Here is an 18,499-nt window from a genome sequence, read left to right on the forward strand (position 1 = left end):
TTGAAAGACCATATATATTTTATTCTCAATAAGGCAAAATACAAAGAATATTCAGGACAGACAAAAATCCCATTAGTAACAAGTAATACTTCACAAGAATTTTAAATTACATGTTATTCCAAGTTTGAATAACAACCTCAAGAGTACCTTTACTTAATATATATCTCAGTTCTCAATATTTTAAAACTAACCCAATTTAGACTACTGTACTTTGTATGCTGATGGTCTTTGAGAAAAATGAAGTGCACCATACTGTATTAACTTCTACAACTTCTTAGAAATACCCCTCATTCAAAAGACATCTCAGATCAATTTCAAATGGGATACAGCTTTCTCACATGCAGTAGAGATGTAGTTGATCAAAAGAAAAAAAACATCTCACCCCAACATCCATTCAATCTGATCAACAATATACATTTAATGGATTTACATGTCTCCATATCAAATACAGAACATACATTAGTACTTGATTCTAAAAGACATTGATGATGATGACAATGATAATGACAGAGTGGTGAGCAGGAGACAAGGCATACAATACAGTAACATAAATGATTGATATGGTTCAGAGACTTGTGTCATCTCTTACATTTCGGAAGAAAGCTCACAGATGTTCACAAATGTGCATATATATCTTAATGACACAGATGCATCAATACAAATGTTTAACTGTAGTAAAAATTCACCCTAAATGAATTGGTTTTATATACAATTTGTACAAATTTGTATTTAAATAGAAACATGCAAGTGTTACGTCTTTCTATTTAATTTCATAACATTTAATTTTACCCTGGATGTCTTCAAGTTATAACTAATTATACTGACCATATTTCAATGTATCAAAACAACCCATACTACGATATCTTCTAAACTCATACAATTATTTTCAGTAAAAAAAAAAAAAAAGAAATGAGAAAAAGAATGGCTGACAAAGCAAAAGGGGCATAAAAACTAATAAATATGAGTGAAAGACTTACGAGAAGTGTTAAAATGATCCCAATCATCTTTTGTACATCTAAATATATTGAACAAGCCTTGAAGCTGTACTTAAAAGTGTACCAGTGTATGAAAACATAGGAGTGGCTACACGAGCACGCACACCTAGAGGAATATCTATGAGAAAAGTGGCCTCCAGCTTAAGGTATAAAATGGCTTCATAAAGCCATCCATGTTTGGTTACTAAAACAGAGCTATATATACACACATATACCAGTAAATCAGTGGACAAGCATGATGCACAAGCTAAAAGCATTGGACATTTCTGTCAAACCAAACAGGTTTTGACCGACAGTTAAAAACAAGAGCGGAAATTCCTGATTTCAAACTAAAAGCCCAAAAATGATTGAAAGATTTTAGTTTAAAAAAAATCCTGCATAGATAAAAACAATCTTCCTCTACTCTTTGAGTGTAAGAAGAAATAACAGTTTTCCCCCAAATGAAAGACAAGGGAGCCAATGAGGGGAAAAAAGGTACTAGTGTTTCCAGCATGTGTATTCTGTAAGTGGGCTAATAAGAAAAGTCCTTCACAATACAATACCACTTATGCATTAAGTACATTTTCCTGTTCAAAATCACTTATGTCCACATTTGCCTTGCTGGCAATACAAAATAACAGAAGAACACGTAAATATTAGGCCAGTTTACCACTACATTAGCTCAATTTGTTATATTATATAACCTGTACCATAAATATATAGACCATAGATTACTTAAATTTTGTAGTACACAAATTACTATTATACTATGTAGAGAACCCAGTAACCACTTTTAAACATTTAAATATGACATTTTCATATACAATAGAAATACTTTGCATTTCATAGCTCTTTCAACCCCGTTTTCAATCATTTTGAACAGAACTTTGAACAGAGCAACTGCTTGGTACATAAATAAAATCTATATTGGCCATGTATTTTTCGACTGAAATATAACCACTCATGTAATCTACGTATGGCTAATGAGCACCACCAACGTGTATGCTACATCAATAATTAGAAGAATTGTTAATTGTGGTCTTAAAATGCGAGTGCATTTATGTCATTCCTTGCACTAACTTTCTGCTTTCACTGGGCAATTTTTGCAGAAACTATACAAATAATTACATTGTGTTTCAAGGATAACATTTGCCATACCAACCACACCCTGCTGTGCCTTAAAAAATACACTAACAGCAACCCTTTCCAGTACAGATCTAAGGAATAAATGGAACAATAACACCTTGTTTAGAAATGAACATCTCGCAGGGCAATTCATAGGAAGAACTCACTGACAGATAATATATTGTGGTGCTTCAGAACGATGAAAGTAACTTCAACAAAATCAATTGAATGGTGTATCACAGGCTAACACCAATATGGTCAGCCGCAAGCTACCTCCCCTTCAATGGCAACTGTTAGAGTAATTTGTGTATGTGTCAGGGATATCTGTCAGGAAAACCAAGCTCTAGTCACTTCACACACCATCAGTGCAGCCTTCAACCCACTGATCACAGCTTAAGTCCAGTAATATTCCAAAATCATGTTTGGAAGCTTAAAATTATTCTTTAAAGATGTCTGGCTGGATCTGCATTTCAACGTATGGTATATTCTAGTTCCCTGTATATCTGATACAAGGCACAAAAAAGATAAGAGACAAACCTTAGTTTTAAAGCACCTTTGGTTTGAGGGAGGTACTTTGGTAAAAATAATAACACATTAAAAGCCGAATGTGAATAAATGTGCTTATAGCCTATAGAATAAAATCTATTTAGTGTATTTCATCTATAATAATTCAGCAAAGGCATTGTTCCAAATAGAAAAATGGCTTTCCTTTGCACAATCAAAAGATATGACAGAGGGAAACGTTGATAGTGGATATAGCTAGAATGTACCAATAGATCTGTGCAGTTGGAATCCTCCTCCTCCGTGTCGGACAGTCGTAGGTGCAAGATGCTCCATATCGCTCAGTGTTTTTGGCAAGTTGGTGTAGAAAATGGACACAGTGTTATAGATATGTCTGAGGCAGATAAGTTCACATGTGCATGGAGGGGCAGCGGTGCATTGTGGTGGACGGTGTGTGTGTGGAGTGTATATAGAGTCCTTCAGGGAATGAGCTTAGCGTCCAGCCGTAGCCAGTGTAGGCCCTGCCGCGTGAAGCGCACCAGCTCAGTCATGCTGCTGGTGTTGAAGATCAAAGGGCCCATCACCTTGTCCAGCTCCGCAAAGAACTCTACAAAACAGACAGGAGACATAACACGACCAGATGAGCAAGGTAAACACTTAAGAGACCTCCAGCCCAGGAATGGCTTGCCAGGTCAACACGTCCAGAGCTAGTTTCACTTAGATTATGGATTCATCCTGGAGCCTAATATAAGGTCTTAAACAAGCAGTAGATAGGATATTCATACCTTGGAAGTTGGACTAACACCCCCATATACATTCCATAGGAGAGGAGGAGACCCCCCCCCCAGGAGAGCAAACGAGTCAGGTACCTTTCTGCTCTTTGGACAGCTGCTCTGCTTGGTCCCACACCTCAGTGGCGAACAGGAAGTTGGAGGTGACCTGGACGTAGCTGGCAGCCATCTGGTGGATGCGCTGCGGGATTGTTACAGAGGAGCTGCCGCTGGATGTACCTGACGAGTAGCTACCAGCACTACCTGGGGACAGCTTGGGAGAGACTGGCGAGGGCATGCCTGCCGCTTTACTGGAAAACAGAGACAGATACAGATGGCTGGTAAGCGGGGGAATCGCAACCGCTCAAAACGAGATGATTCAGCATAATGTCTAGACCATTAATTGACAAGTGAAATACATTTACGAAGACTGTTAGTCTCAAGACAGCATACAACTAATAAAATGTCTTACCTTCCCATTCCAGGAGAGGGAGCTTGGGTGTTGCTCAAGGAATTCTGAAAAACAAATTGAAATGCAGAATAAACATTTGCCATTTGTTCTAAACAAATATAAGCAATGCAAATTGACTATCATTCTGCTCATCCATACAACACTAGATTCAAGGAACACACACACTTGAAGTGACAATATCACAACGCCTATGAACTTGCAACAAGGAAAATAAATTACCTTCAGATGCTCTGTGAGCGTTTTAGAGTATTTCAGTGCACTCTCTTTTCTCAGCTTGAACAGTCGCAGGTAGAGGAGGGACTGGCAACGCAGGCTGGAGCGGCAGGGAGGGATGAATGAATGAGCGTTAGCAGTGACTCAATGAGCAGGGGAACATCGACGCTCCAGTCCAGACACTCTAAATTAAATCTATCAAGCTATGAGTCAGAACACCTACCACAACACAGCTAGCCGTTTGTCTGCTGACGTAGCGTCTGGGGCCATGTAGCTCTTTAACTTCATAGTGTACCTGAAAACACACACAACGAGAGACCTTAAAGACCGGTTCCCAGCATTCTAAGGTTTCATAATAATAATAATAATAATAATACTGTAAATTCCGTGAATAATTTGTCCATTTTTGTAATGCTGGGTCTATGGTGTCTATGAAATGTAATTGCTACCATGAAGATATTTGATACCGAAATGATGTAGTTAAAACATGTCGTAGAGAAATACAGCCATTTGTTCTTACTTGATGAGCTCCACGGTCTCGGCATACATGGGGAAGGGGGACTTAGCCTCCTGGGCACTCTTCTCCAGTGCATTTCCACACTCGATAAAGGACACCACAGCATCCAGGTAGTACACAGCCTTCTCAAACCGGTCCATCTGCACACAGGAACACCACACATTATGAAAACGGGCTCTTAAGCAACTGATTCCCTCTCACTCAAATTTGGGACAGTTAGTAGCAAGAGGAATGCTTCATGACCAGTGCTTGTGGTGAAATTAAATGTTGGTAGTCTTGAAATATGATTAGTATTATGTAGCTTTCTAATAAAAGGTTTGATGGGTTCCCTGGATAGTGTAGAATAGGACTAGACAGCATCCAGTCCCCCAATAAGGGCAGTGAGATGCACTTAGGCATCTGATGATAATCCCCAGGGTGTACTATTGATACCAAGTGTGGACAATTATAACTACTCTAGCTGCTCCACTTTCAGTAGCCAGAGGAGCCAATAAGATGATGTAAAAGCACTACACAGTAAAACCATTGTAACTGTTCCGATTTCAGAGCGTGTGCAAAATAATGACTAAATTCCCAAGCTTTTCGTGCAAAAACAGTAAGCATACTCTTGGTTTCACATAACAGCTAACATACTGTATATGTATGCAATCATTTCTTACCAGAGCATCTGCGTTGTGTTTTAGTTTCTTGGCCTCTTGTAAGTAGTGATCGGCAGAGTGAATCCTGAAACAAAACAGGTTCGCCCGTCAGTTTTCGCAATTATTTCCTGTACTTTGAAAAATTCCATAAAAATGAAGTACTTTTTTCCCCTAACTATTCCAATAGACTCTCCGAACTACACAGCAATATATAGGCAGTGGGGGTGAAGATACTAGGCCATGTTAAGCAGCCTGTTTTATTTACACAGGCACATCCCAGGGGCTTGACATCAAAGGCAACCCTATAACTACAGCTCTACACGCTGGCTAACAGCAGGTTATCCACAGTGGAGAGGAGGCGGCTCTTCTTACCTGTCCTCAAACACCAATTTTGACCTCAGGGACTTTGAGCCGTCCGAGGAGAGCGATGGCATAGCAAGCTGGTTATCAGAGCCTTTTGAGGATTTCTCCTGCAGAGACAACAAAAAAGTTCATAATCCTATGTGGGATATTTTATGTGACCGTATAACAAATCATGCAGTGGTGAAAGTGGCGAGCTACAAATGTCATTTGTGTCCTTCCCAAATGTATTTGGAGGGCATGGCAGTGGGTGGACATTTTGTGCAAGATTTGAGCCGGCTTAATACTCAGTTCAGCTGGTAAGGGGCACTCCAGTGACGTGTACACACATTTGTATAAAATGGTGTCTAGTAGAGCAAGACAGTGGGTTGACATGGTAGCACAAGACAGCAGGTTGACATGGTGCAGCCCACATAGATGGACAGACAGCTAGACTGACACACACAGACCTTGCCCTCCCGGGTGCTCCTGGCCTGCTTGTCCCCGCCTTTCGGGTGTTTGGAGGTGGAGCTGCTCTTGGTGCTGTGGCCTCCCTCCTTGCCGCTGCTGGCTCCGCTGGACAGGGAGGTGGACGACTGGCTGACCGTCCGCTTGCGGCTCTGATGCTCTGCCTTGGGCGTCCTCTGCAGCCCTCCTGACCCTGATATGGAGGGAGAGGGCACCGGCTCCTCCTTCACCTTGGCCTCCATGACCCTCTTAGACCTGGTGTGGGTGTTTATCAATGATACCATTCAATGATACCATTCAATGTTTACAATGTTGGAGTTTAAAAGTTAACGTGATAGTTTTGTTTGGATGGAAATACTCACTCTTTGCTGCTGGTTTTGTGGCGAGATGAGGATTTGTCTTCAAGTCTGGACTTCTTGCCATCAGGCTTGGTGTTCTCGTCTTCATTCTAAGTTGATTAACAGGGGAGAGGAAAGGATGATTTATTGTGGGTGCATTTGAAAGGCTGTAAAATAGATAGATATGGTACTAGACTGGGTATCAGCTGAACATGTAATATCACATCACTCTTCAAATTGCAGCTTATAAATTGCAGGAAGACGACCAAAAGTAATTGACAATCAAGCTTAACGTACCCTGTCATAGCAATCTTTTTCACCAATTTGCATAGTAAACCAAAGTCAAGTCCTAACATGACATGAATTGCAGTGTGCTGTGGCAGGACCTACCTTGTGTTTTCTCTTGCCCTTACTGGAGATCCTCTCAGAGGGCTGCTTCTGGAAGTCCTTGCTGTCTCTGTCCACGGAGCAGTCTCTCTCTACTTTGGGCTCTACTAGGTCTTTGTAAGGCCGTCCAGGGACACGGGAGAGCAGGCTCAGGTCAATCTTCACCATGAGCCCCTGCTGCTGCCTGACGGGGAAGCGGTCGTCTGGGTCGCTGAGAGGAGAGAGCAGCTCTTTCTCTTCCATAGGTGAGAACACACACACTGGAGTCCTGATGCTCTCTGTGTACTTGGGGGTCTGCGACGACGAGGGAATGCTGTCGTTCTCCTCCGATTCTGAGGAGGTAGAGTCCGTGTCCACAAACTTCCTGGACTTCTTGATGGGCGCCTTGCTCTTGCGCTTGTCAACGGCCGGTCTGGGCGAGGACTTGGGCTCCTTCTTGATGTTGGGTTTGCGGGAGCCTTTGGTGGCGGCCTTGGGCCGACGGGGAGGGATCTCTGGAGCAGGTTCACTCTCCACCCTTAGCCCGCCCTTAGGCTCCTCCACCACAGGTGGCTTCTCAGACTTTTTGGGCTGTTTTTTACCCACCGTCCTGCGCTGGCCTGCGCCACCCTCGCTCTGAGCTGGGGATTTCTGCCGGCCACGGCCGCTCTCGGAGCCCTTCTGTGCTGCTCTTAGGTCTCTGCTAGGTGTGGGCACCCCTGAGTCCTTAGACCCTCCCTGCCCGCTGTATCCCCGGCCTGAGCTCTGGTCCCGCCCCTCCTTCTTGTACTTGGTGGGTACATTATTGTCCACTGGGGAGGCCGGAGAGAACTGCTTAGCTTTCTTGAACCAGTTGTCCAACTGCCATTTATTGGCTGTGGCTGGTTCAGGCTGTGAGGAAAAGTGTAGAGATAAGACTGGGATCTACAACAGCACATTCTGCACGCCTCAACAGGTCAGCTGCAAGAAGGTAATTGTACTGACCAGGGACATTTGTCTTGGTTATTATTAATAATGATAGATCAAAGGGAAGAGAGTAGTCAAAGGTCTGAGCAGGCCTACCTCTGGTGATGCAGGGCGAGGTGGCTCATTGGCCTCGCTGTCCGTGGAACTGCTCTCGCTCTCACTGTCTGACCCAGAGCTGCTCTCTGAGCCACTGTGACTGCTGGAGTCGTCCCGCGAGTGCTCTGCTCCTTCGCTGTTATTACTGTTGTTACTGTGGGACAGAGACACGCAGTGAGTCAGTGGACAGCAAGCTGGGGCTGTTCTTGTGAAGGCATCATCAGTTAGTAGTTACACATTAAAATAGCTAGCTATTCTTCTAGCATTTCTTTTCAGTTCTGAGTGGGGAGAATCATATCAACAACTGGAGCTCCAATGGGTCTCAGTTTGAGAGACCAGTAAGCCACTACCTTGCCGATGCGTTTCTGGAAGCGTTTTTGGCCGAGTCCTGTTCTCCATCACTGTCCTCATCACTGCTGAGCTTCAGGTCATCCTCCAGTAGAACATTACTGGAACATAACAAGGCCGTGTATGTTACACATTAACACCAGGTATGGCTTCTTGATCACACAAACAACTATTGGGAGAACTAAGCATTAAGGCTCCTATTCTGTGTCCCTCAATGCTTGCGAATCTATGTCAAAAGGCATGAAAAGACAATGTGCTTGGAGGGAGAAACTGCGTCACCTGTCTGGATCATTAAGCAGCTGGCAGCTAGCCATAATGTTCAGGGAGAAGGGGAGGGACACTCACTTGGCCTGATCTCCGTCGCATGGTGCTGCCTTGGACTGGTGGCTGCTCGACGTTTTGGTTTGTCTCTCTGGAGGTGAGGAAGGGTGAGACGAGAACTCTTGAGCATTACGACAATGGTGAAATCAACCTGTATCCAGAGGTTCAAGATGCGAGAGACTTATGTTGTACGTAAAGTCCTGGGCAATACTTACTGTTTGCACCTGGAAAACTTGCATGCTGAGTGTCCTAAATGTGAGACATGGTCAAGAAATGTTTAGATTATACAGAGACATTACATGCCCTTATAAGTCAAATAAACTACACTGCTCAATTATATTACAAAACAGCTGTTTATTGATTATGCTATAGTGTTTAACTATTTACCATTTATATATAGAGCATTCCAATATACATCCGCCCCCGCCCAAAAGAAATCCAGGGAAAAAAATTGATTTTACTTATTGTACCAATGACTAGGGCAAAAATAGTGCCGGCTGAATTCAGATCTTTGCAAGAGATGGAAATTCTCATATTTGAATAATCCTCAACCTCTGTACGTCACTAAGGCCTGCTCTGCAGTCTGACCTTGGAAGGGAATGAAAACTTTGAAGGCTCCGTTTTACAGGGGGTGTGGATGGCTGTCAACGGAGGGGGCCAGGACTGAGTCATTTCCTGGAGAGAAAAATAGAAAATGTAAAGTGAAGTGAAGACCTTAATGACTTGGGGGAAAAAAACGTGCATTTCTTACAATACATGTTATCATCTGAATAACATACTTACCTTTAAAATCTCATCAACACAATTAGCATCCCCAGTCATGGGACCCTACAAATAACAAAAAGGTTTTCAAAAATGGCTTGTAAAACAACAAATGTTAGTGTGTCATCTTTCATCTTGTAAATGATTACATGGCATGCTAACATAATGACATTGTAATGAAACAAGTTTTATTCTCTAGAATGTTCTACTCATTCTAGTTCTGTGGTTTTACCTCAACAGGCTGCGAGGGGATCTTGAGCTTGGAGAGCGAGGCCTTGCCATTAGACTTCATCTCCCCCATGGTGCTGCTGTGGGACTGGCCGCTGTACATCTCTGACGAGGTCTTGGGCTCCACCGTCTCCTGGCCATCCATGGGGCGCACGTAGGCTGTGGGCTTCTGTAGCATGGAGCTGGGCTTGGACATAAGCGAAGGGGGGAAGGCCTGGCTGGAGTGCGGGCCGCTGGGGAAGGACGTGTGCACACGTGACGGGGAGTCCCAGTTGGCCTCGCGCTCGCGCGGGGACTTGGAGCGATAGCGCTCTTTGCCGTGGTGCTCAGCACCCAGTGAACGGGATTGACTGGAGCTCAGGGAGCCCTTGGCTGGGCTGGACGTGTGGGACTTGGAGTGTTCTGAGCCATGCTTACTGGACTTCTTGTGTTCCCGCTCGTGTCTTTGGCTACTCCTGCTACCGCTGTGGCTGCCCTGGAGGCTGGATCTCTTGGAGGACTGGGAGGACGAGGTGCTGGCCGCTGGGCCTACTGGAGTCCATTTACTGTTCTGGCCACTGCCTCGCTGCTCCCCAAATAGAGACTGACCCGACTTCTCCTCGGAGGATGAGCCTGAGGGTTTGCCACCGAGTTTTGGAATTGTGTCTCCGATAGGTTCCTTCATCTCGTCGTAGTTTCCAAGCATACTCTGGATACGACTGGACAGTTTATCTTCTTTGCTGGACTGCACAGACAAAAACAGAGAGACAGAGAGAGAGACAGAGAGTCACCTTCAGGACAGCAGTTAAGGCCTTGAATTAATTTACGTAGTCAAATACAGTGCCTTCGGAAAGTATTCAGACCCCTTGACTTTTTCATATTTTATTAGATTACAGCCTTATTCTAAAATGTATTAAATTGTTATTTCTCCTCAAACTACACACAATACCCAATAATGACATAGCAAAAACAGGTTTAGACATTTTTGCTAATTTATATAAAATATAAAAATATCACATTTACCTAAGTATTCAGACCCTTTACTCAGTACTTTGTTGAAGCACCTTTGGCAGCGATTATAGCCTCGAGGCTTCTTAGGGATGACGCTACAATCTTGGCACATCTGTATTTGGGGAGTTTCTCCCCTTTTTCTCTGCAGATCCTCTCAAGCTCTGTCAAGTTGGATGGGGAGTGTTGCTCTACAGCTATTTTCAGGTCTCTTCAGAGACGTTCGATCGGGTTCAAGTTCGGGCTCTGGCTGGGCCACTCAAGGACATTGAGACTTGTCCTGAAGCCACTCCTGAGTTTCCTTGGCTGTGTGCTTAGGGTCGTTGTCCTGTTGAAAGGTGAACCTTCACCCCAGCCAGATCTTGTGCACTCTGGAGCAGGTTTTCACTAAGGATCTCTCTGTACTTTGCTTCATTCATCTTTGCCTGCCTGCTGCTGAAAAACAGCATAATGCTGCCACCACCATGCTCCACCGTAGGGATGGTGTCAGGTTTCCTCCAGACGTGACACTTGGCATTCAGGCCAAATAGTTCAATCTTGGTTTCATCAGGCCAGAGAATCTTGTTTCTCATGGTCTGCAAGTCTTTAGGTGCCTTTTGGCAAACTCCAAGCGGGCTGTCAGGTACCTTTTACTGAAGAGTGGCTTTCGTCTGGCCACTACCATAAAGGCCTGATTGGTGGAGTGTTGCAGAGATGGTTGTCCTTCTGTAAGGTTCCTCTGCAGAGATTGGAGAACTCTTCTACCCCGACTGCTCAGTTTGGCCGGGTGGCCAGCTCTAGGAAGAGTCTTGGTGGTTCCAAACTTCTTCCATTTAAGAATGATGGAGACCACTGTGTTCTTGGGGACCTTCAATGTTGTAGAAATGTTTGGGTACCCTTCCCCAGATCTGAGCCTCGACACAGTCCTGTCTCTGAGCTCTAGGGACAATTCCTTCGACCTCATGGCTTGGATTTTGCTCTGACATGCACTGTCTACTGTGGGACCTTATAGACATGTGTGCGCCTTTCCAAATCATGCCCAATCAATTAAATTTACCACGGGTGGACTCCAATCAAGTTGTAGAAACATCTCAAAGATGATCAATGGAAACAGGATGCACCGGAGCTGAATTTTGAGTCTCATTCAAAGGGTCTGAATACTTACGTAAATAAAGCATCCGTTTTCCATTTTTAATACATTTGCAAAAATGTCTAAAAAACTGTTTTTGCTTTGTCATTAAGGGGGATTGTGTGTAGATTGCTGAGGATTTCTTTTTATTTAATTCATTTTAGAATAAGGCTTTAACAAAATGTGGAAAAAGGCAAGGGGTCTGAATACTTTCCGAAGGCATTGCACATGAATGAAATATGCTACCCAAACGTATTTATTGTGGCGAAACAAATTACAAATAACACTTTTTGTCTTTTGTTTATAACATTTTTTTTAAAACATTCAGAAAAAATTGATACTATTAGCCCTCTAAAAGCTTCAACAATATTGAAAAGAGCCCTATCAACTAATCAATCAAGAGATGATTGGCTTATTCAGTCGCCTCACGACCATTGGGGATCATCTGCATAGAGAGATAAGGCCCTTCCATGGCTCCACTAGAGGTTAATCCATCACTCCCGCTACAGATGACAAGAGGTAAACCACAGAGTGTGGAGCCTATCCAATTTCACATGGGGGCACCAAACCAATTCTTTCTGACACATACAAGCTGTGGGGTGAGAAACACAAGCCAATATCTGTAACAGGAAATGTAAGAACACGTGCTACACAGAGCTTGTCTGACATGGATGGAAAGACAGCACTTGTGAGGAAAGGAGAGAAAACCCATCATTGCCCATTCACACTAGTGATTGGGGGTTGCCTTGCAATATGTTGTTTGTGTACAATGCTTAAGTGTGCCACCATGCAAGGCCTACACTTTGATGGAAAAGCTTTTGGTAGCAAACAAGAAAGCAAAAACGGTCATATCTAACCTTATCTTTTACAATTCATGCACCAGTTTTAAAACGACATTTACAAAGTTATCAGGAGATCACTTCAAAAATGATATAATCAGAGACCAATATACTTCAAAGAGAAAAGCAACAGGCCTAAACAAATACATCTGAAGTGAAGTCATTCTACAATGACATTTAAGTTCAGCATTTTTCTTCTCACTGGGGAAAGCTGAGCTGCATCTGTTCTAGCAGTAAAAATGTTAACCCACTTCCATAGCTGTAAAACTTCAGTGACAGCTTTGTTTAATGAATCTTTAAAATAACAGCCATGGAATTTACAGGAGGATAAAGTAAACTCATTTTACTTGACCATGAATACTACTGGTCACGACTGATGTCACTTAACTCTAGAAAATATCACAAAGCGGCATTCTACTGCCCAGATGAGAAGATGGGAGTTTTAGTTAGCCAGTGTATGTTTCCCATTTCTACATTACATGCCTCATTTTGTAACGGCATGGGTAAACAGTGAACCCAGGGCTCTGAAAACTGCTGAACACAACACGGCTGCCATGGTTGTCTATGGATGGCGGAAGGAGAGCCATTTCCCTGGGTCCTATTCTTCATCGGCAAATCAGCTGCTTACCTTTCACTATGTGGGGGCAAAAGACTTGGCTTTCCAGGTAGCACTCACCTTTCCATTTGCTACCTGTCAGGATGCATTCCAAGCCGTCCTTCATGGGTCCTCTAGCTAAGAGAGGAGCCACTTATCTCCGTTTAAATCTGGTTAGCGGCAAAGATTAGACTCAGCCAGGGGCTGAAATAATTGAGTTGGCGGGTTGAGAGCTCTGCCCCACATCAGTGCTCATGGTGAACGTGCATCCCTAAACCAACTGTTTACTGTTGTTTAGTTCAGTGGTTCCCAACCAGGGGTACTAGGACCTGGGGATACTTGGCCTATCCACAGGTGGTACTTGAGAAGACTCATGACACCATAGGCTTACTGGTCATAATGCACATGAGGGAGTTCTTCAGGGGTACTATGGACAGAGCAAAATTCAGTTGGTGGTACAGTAACCGAAAAAGGTTGGGAACCAGTGGTTTAGTTGACTAGAGGCTTGGTAAGCATCAACATCAATAAGTGTTTGGTCTACTACTAAACTGCGATATGATGGGGCACTGTGCCATACATGCATCCTACAGATATCAGTATGCAGGTCCCCTTTACATGTGAACTGTTTATTTCCCACAATGACCTAGCAATTTGATGGGACAAAAGGGGCTAGGGGGTTATGCACTTACCTCAGGCTCTTCTGTGAGGAGGAGTAAGGAAGGAAAGACAAGCTAAAGGGCCTCAGCCAGCGAGGGCAGGACACCTCAGCCAGCGAGGGCTGGACACCTCAGCCAGCGAGGGCTGGACACCTCAGCCAGCGAGGGCTGGACACCTCAGCCAGCGAGGGCTGAGCCAGCGAGGGCAGGACACCTCAGCCAGCGAGGGCAGGACACCTCAGCCAGCGAGGGCAGGACACCTCAGCCAGCGAGGGCAGGACACCTCAGCCAGCGAGGGCAGGACACCTCAGCCAGCGAGGGCAGGACACCTCAGCCAGCGAGGGCAGGACACCTCAGCCAGCGAGGGCAGGACACCTCAGCCAGCGAGGGCAGGACACCTCAGCCAGCGAGGGCAGGACACCTCAGCCAGCGAGGGCAGGACACCTCAGCCAGCAAGGCCTGGGCCTTAAATTCCCCCTGAGCAGCAAGCAACAGCCCTGGGCCCACATTATCTGCAGCTGATGCAGTTCCCCCAAACAATGCACTTACCTCACTCTCTCCCTGCCACTGTTCAGATATAAAAACAAGTAGGGTCTTCTCTGGTTTAAAAAGAGTTATCAATGAATCCTGCAAATCAATCATAGAATAAAGGGAATACTTAGGCTATAGGAGAAACCAAAGTCTGAACTCCAATAGTTAACTAAATGACAGAAGCAAAACAAAATTAATAACAAAATAAACTTACAACTTTATAAGGTTCAGGAAAGAGAGGGGAGTGAGCTGGAAAGGCCTCTCCTCCCTGCTGGATTTCTTGATTTCGCCTTTCTCTTTCTTTCATACGGAGCACATTCCGGTCTTCACGGTTCATGTTGCTAACAACAGAGACACAGTCACTAAGCGTGGAGAAGAGAAAATGGCAGCTTCCAAATACTTCTGTCTACATGAAAAAACACCAAGTGACACGGCAGAGTACACAAAGAAATACTGATACAACAACTTAGGGGAAGGGCATGTTTCAAATGGCTTAAAAGGGGACTAGAACATCTAAACAAGTCTAAAGAGTTATTACAATGATTCATGGTGATCAAAATGATACCATTTCTTATGGTATATGTTGGAACAACTGTGGGACAGATAACACAGTTAAGTCAATAGAATTAATGAAATTAGCATTTGAACAGCTAGGCTATCTGCGTATACTGCTTCTTAACGACCCACTTCAATTTAACAGTACATATCCCACCCTCCAATATATCAAGCCAATAAAAATATACAACAAATCATAATTTCATGTTGGTTGTCGTTTTTCTTCATCTATAGCAATATAGTAGCTAATATTTCTGATGGCATGTGAAAACAAGCTTTTGGGCACTATATGCGGCATGTAGCTTAGCGGTTAAGAGCGTTGGGCCAGTAACCGAAAGGTCTTTCGTTCGAATCCCTGAGCCGACTAGGGGAAAAATCTGTTGATGTGCCCTTGAGCAAGGCACTTAACCCTAATTGCTTTGGATAAAAGCGTCTGCTAAATGACTAAAATGTAATGTACAATGCATGTGGCCAAAAGACAATCTGCCAACAGGACCATCAACATAATTTCTACTAACGGCTTGTATATCATCACTGCAAGCATCTGGTGAAATCCCAGGGAAAACGTGTACACATTCTAGTCCTGAGTTCTACTATTGTGGTTTTTAAAAAATCCTTCCACGAGAGATTAGAAGGTCTGGCAGGCATCACCTGAACAGTGGTATCTATTAGAGATCTCCATGAAGTTAAAAAGGTTTGTTTGTAGTTTCCCAAAAATATGCCCACACTTTGACATATGCAGGCCTACCCTGGCCTCTCTTGCAGTGAAGAGTAGAACAATGATTTAAGGAGTGATGACAGAGTAAGATTACCCTGTCCCCCACCTCCCCTCAAAACACAAGGCACAGCACGTGTGCTGTTTAACTGTTTCCTGGTTAGACTAGGCTACATAAGGTCTATGGCAATTCCCTGACTGCTCAATACACTATACACTACAGGGTTGAGTCATCACTGAAAGCAGATGGTTTTATACCTTCCATTAACCACACGTCAGGTACGGGAAGTGACAAGTCATAACTGGTACGATACAGTCATTAAACTGCTTCTTTACAACGGCCACCTTTAAAACAACATTTATACCATTCAGTCTCATCAACACATTCGACCCCATCATGTGGCCTTTTAGCATATGGTCCAAATAATGAGGAACAGGAGATAGGTAAATAAAAACCTACCAACGTTTTCCCAAAGACCTTCAGATAAGGAGTAGGTGTTGCCTAACTAAAAGGATTCAGAAAATGATGAGGGAATGCTGTCATTGGTATTTATAGAAGCATACTACTCATTTACTCAGTGGGACAAAGCTGCTGATCAGATATACAAATGTCCTGGCCCTCAGTAACAGCTCCCCTCAATATTCATCCCATTTAAATGACCTGCTGTATATTATGAGGCAAGTTGGGGCTTAAAGAACATGATCTGGAGAGCATCAACAACCCTATTACGGGTTTCAATGGCACCTGTGCATTCCTGTGTGCCAGCTAAGTAACCCAAGGCTCAATCTTATGCCCCACGCTCTTCTCAATTTACATCAACAACATAGCTCAGGCGATAGGAAGCTCTCATCCATTTATATGCAGATACAGTCTTATACTCAGCTGGCCCCTCCACGGATTTTGTGTTAAACGTGTCCAACAAGCTTTCTCTGGCCTTAACCTTGTTCTGAACACCTCCAAAACAAAGGTCATGCGGTTTGGTAAGAAGAATGCCTCTCTCCCCACCGTTGTGAATACTACCTCTGAGGGTTTAAAGCCTGACATAGTCACCTCATACAAGCACTTGGGAGTATGGCTAGATGGTACACTGTCCTTTTCTCAGCACATATCAAAGCTGCAGGCTAAAGTTAAATCTAGACTTGGTTTCCTCTATCGTGATCACTCCTCATTCACCCCAGCTGCCAAACTAACCCAGACTCAGATGACCATCCTACCCATGCTAGATTACGGAGACAGAATTTATAGATCGGCAGGTCAGGGTGCTCTCGAGCGGCTAGATGTTCTTTACCATTTGGCCATCAGATTTGCCACCAATGCTCCTTATAGGACACATCACTGCACTCTATACTCCTCTGTAAACTGGTCATCTCTGTATGCCCGTCGCAAGACCCAGTGGTTGATGTTTATTTATAAAACCCTCACTCCCCCCTATCTGAGATATCTACTGCAGCCCTCATCCTCCACATACAACACCCGTTCTGCCAGTCACATTCTGTTAAATGTCCCCAAAGCACACACATCCCTGGGTCGCTCCTCTTTTCAGTTCATTGCAGCTAGCGACTGGAACAAGCTGCAACAAACACTCAAACTGGAGAGTTTAATCTCAATCTCTTCATTCAAAGACTCAATCATGGACACTCTTAATGACAGTTGTGGCTGCTTCACGTGATGTATTGTTGTCTCAAGCTTCTTGCCTTTGTGCCGTTGTCTGTGCCCAATAATGTTTGTACCATGTTTTGTGCTGCTTCCATGCTGTTGTTGTCTTATGTCTCTACATAGTGTTGTGGTGTCTCTCGTCGTGATGTGTGTTTAATCCCAGCCCCCATCCCCGCAGGACGCCTTTTGGTAGTCCGTCATTTTTTCTTAACTGACTTGCCTAGTTAAAGATGAAATAAAAAATTAATTAAATACCGGTAATCAAGGGTAAACAAGCCATTAAAATACATGACCCTAGAATGAGGCCTTGCACTTAACTTTGACTTATGTTTAGCATGTCAGCTGTCAAGTTTCAAGATATTGGACTTTCAAAAAGCAGTGTTACTTGCCGCATCATGATGACATGGCAAGTGATACTTCGCTTCTTGAAAGAATAATATCTTAAAACTTGACTGCTGACATGCCAAACATTTTGGGCCTGTATCAACAGTGAACTAATGAAACAAATACAAAAATATAGTTTGAGTGGATTTTTCCTTTAAATTGAAACTGGGCCAGTAGAGGCTGCTGAGGGGAGGACAGCTCATAGTAATGGCTGGAATGGAGTCAATGGAATGGTATAAAACACATCAAAAACATGGTTTCCATGTGGTTGATACCACTCCATTCCAGCCATTATTATGAGCCGTCCTCCCCTCAGTAGCCTCCACTGAACAACACACTGTAGCAATATGTGGACCAGCTTAATCGGATCTATACTGAACAAAAATATAAAACGCAACATGTGAAGTTTTGGTCCCATGTCTCATGAGCTGAAATAAAACATCCCAGAAATGTTCCATAAGCACAAAAAGCTTATTTCTCTCAAATTACAGGCACACATTTGTTTACATCCCTGTTAGTGAGCATTTCTCCTTTGCCAAGATATTCCATCCACCTGACAGGTGTGGCATATCAAGAAGCTGATTAAACAGCACGATCATTACACAGGTGCACCTTGTGCTGGGGACAATAAAAGGCTACTTTAAAATGTGCCGTTTTGTCACACAACACAATGCCACAGATGTCTCAAGTTTTGAGGGAGTGTGCAATTAGGATGCTGACTGCAGGAATGTCCACCAGAGCTGTTGCCAGATCATTTAATGTTAATTTCTCTACCATAAGCCCCCTCCAACATGGTTTTAGATGATTTGGCAGTACATCCAACCGGCCTCACAACCGCAGACCACGTGTATGGCATCGTGTGGGTGAACAGAGTGCCCCATGGTGGCGGTGGGGTTATGGTATGGGCAGGCAAAAGCTAGGGACAATGAACACTATTGTATTATATCGATGGCAATTTGAATGCACAGACATACCATAGCAAGATCCTGAGGCCCATTGTCGTGCCCTTCATCTGCCGCCATCACCTCAT

The 18,499-nt window shown here is 43.8% G+C and overlaps 1 protein-coding gene across 5 annotated transcripts in view; it reads right to left on the reverse strand.

The window, feature by feature from the left end:
* LOC106603851 (AF4/FMR2 family member 4) overlaps positions 1–18,499 on the reverse strand; it is a 30,975-nt gene continuing 12,476 nt past the window's right edge. For 2 of the 5 annotated variants that reach the window (XM_014198051.2, XM_014198050.2), the window contains exons 2-20: positions 14,373–14,499; positions 9,447–10,166; positions 9,236–9,280; positions 9,041–9,127; positions 8,668–8,701; positions 8,477–8,543; positions 8,134–8,232; positions 7,784–7,937; positions 6,746–7,612; positions 6,380–6,465; positions 6,020–6,272; positions 5,583–5,680; positions 5,232–5,295; positions 4,576–4,712; positions 4,279–4,350; positions 4,062–4,155; positions 3,843–3,886; positions 3,470–3,681; positions 1–3,207 (exon numbers count right to left, since the gene is read on the reverse strand). In XM_014198051.2, coding sequence (XP_014053526.1) covers positions 3,080–3,207; positions 3,470–3,681; positions 3,843–3,886; positions 4,062–4,155; positions 4,279–4,350; positions 4,576–4,712; positions 5,232–5,295; positions 5,583–5,680; positions 6,020–6,272; positions 6,380–6,465; positions 6,746–7,612; positions 7,784–7,937; positions 8,134–8,232; positions 8,477–8,543; positions 8,668–8,701; positions 9,041–9,127; positions 9,236–9,280; positions 9,447–10,166; positions 14,373–14,495 — 3,384 coding nt within the window. In that variant the 5' untranslated portion in view covers positions 14,496–14,499 and the 3' untranslated portion in view covers positions 1–3,079. Of the gene's footprint in view, positions 3,208–3,469; positions 3,682–3,842; positions 3,887–4,061; positions 4,156–4,278; positions 4,351–4,575; positions 4,713–5,231; positions 5,296–5,582; positions 5,681–6,019; positions 6,273–6,379; positions 6,466–6,745; positions 7,613–7,783; positions 7,938–8,133; positions 8,233–8,476; positions 8,544–8,667; positions 8,702–9,040; positions 9,128–9,235; positions 9,281–9,446; positions 10,167–14,372; positions 14,521–18,499 lie in introns of all 5 variants that reach the window. The other 3 variants (XM_045717351.1, XM_045717352.1, XM_045717350.1) reach the window with 2 other exon arrangements.

This window comes from Salmo salar, chromosome ssa04, assembly GCF_905237065.1.
Source record: "Salmo salar chromosome ssa04, Ssal_v3.1, whole genome shotgun sequence".
Classification (NCBI taxonomy): Eukaryota; Metazoa; Chordata; class Actinopteri; order Salmoniformes; family Salmonidae; genus Salmo; species Salmo salar.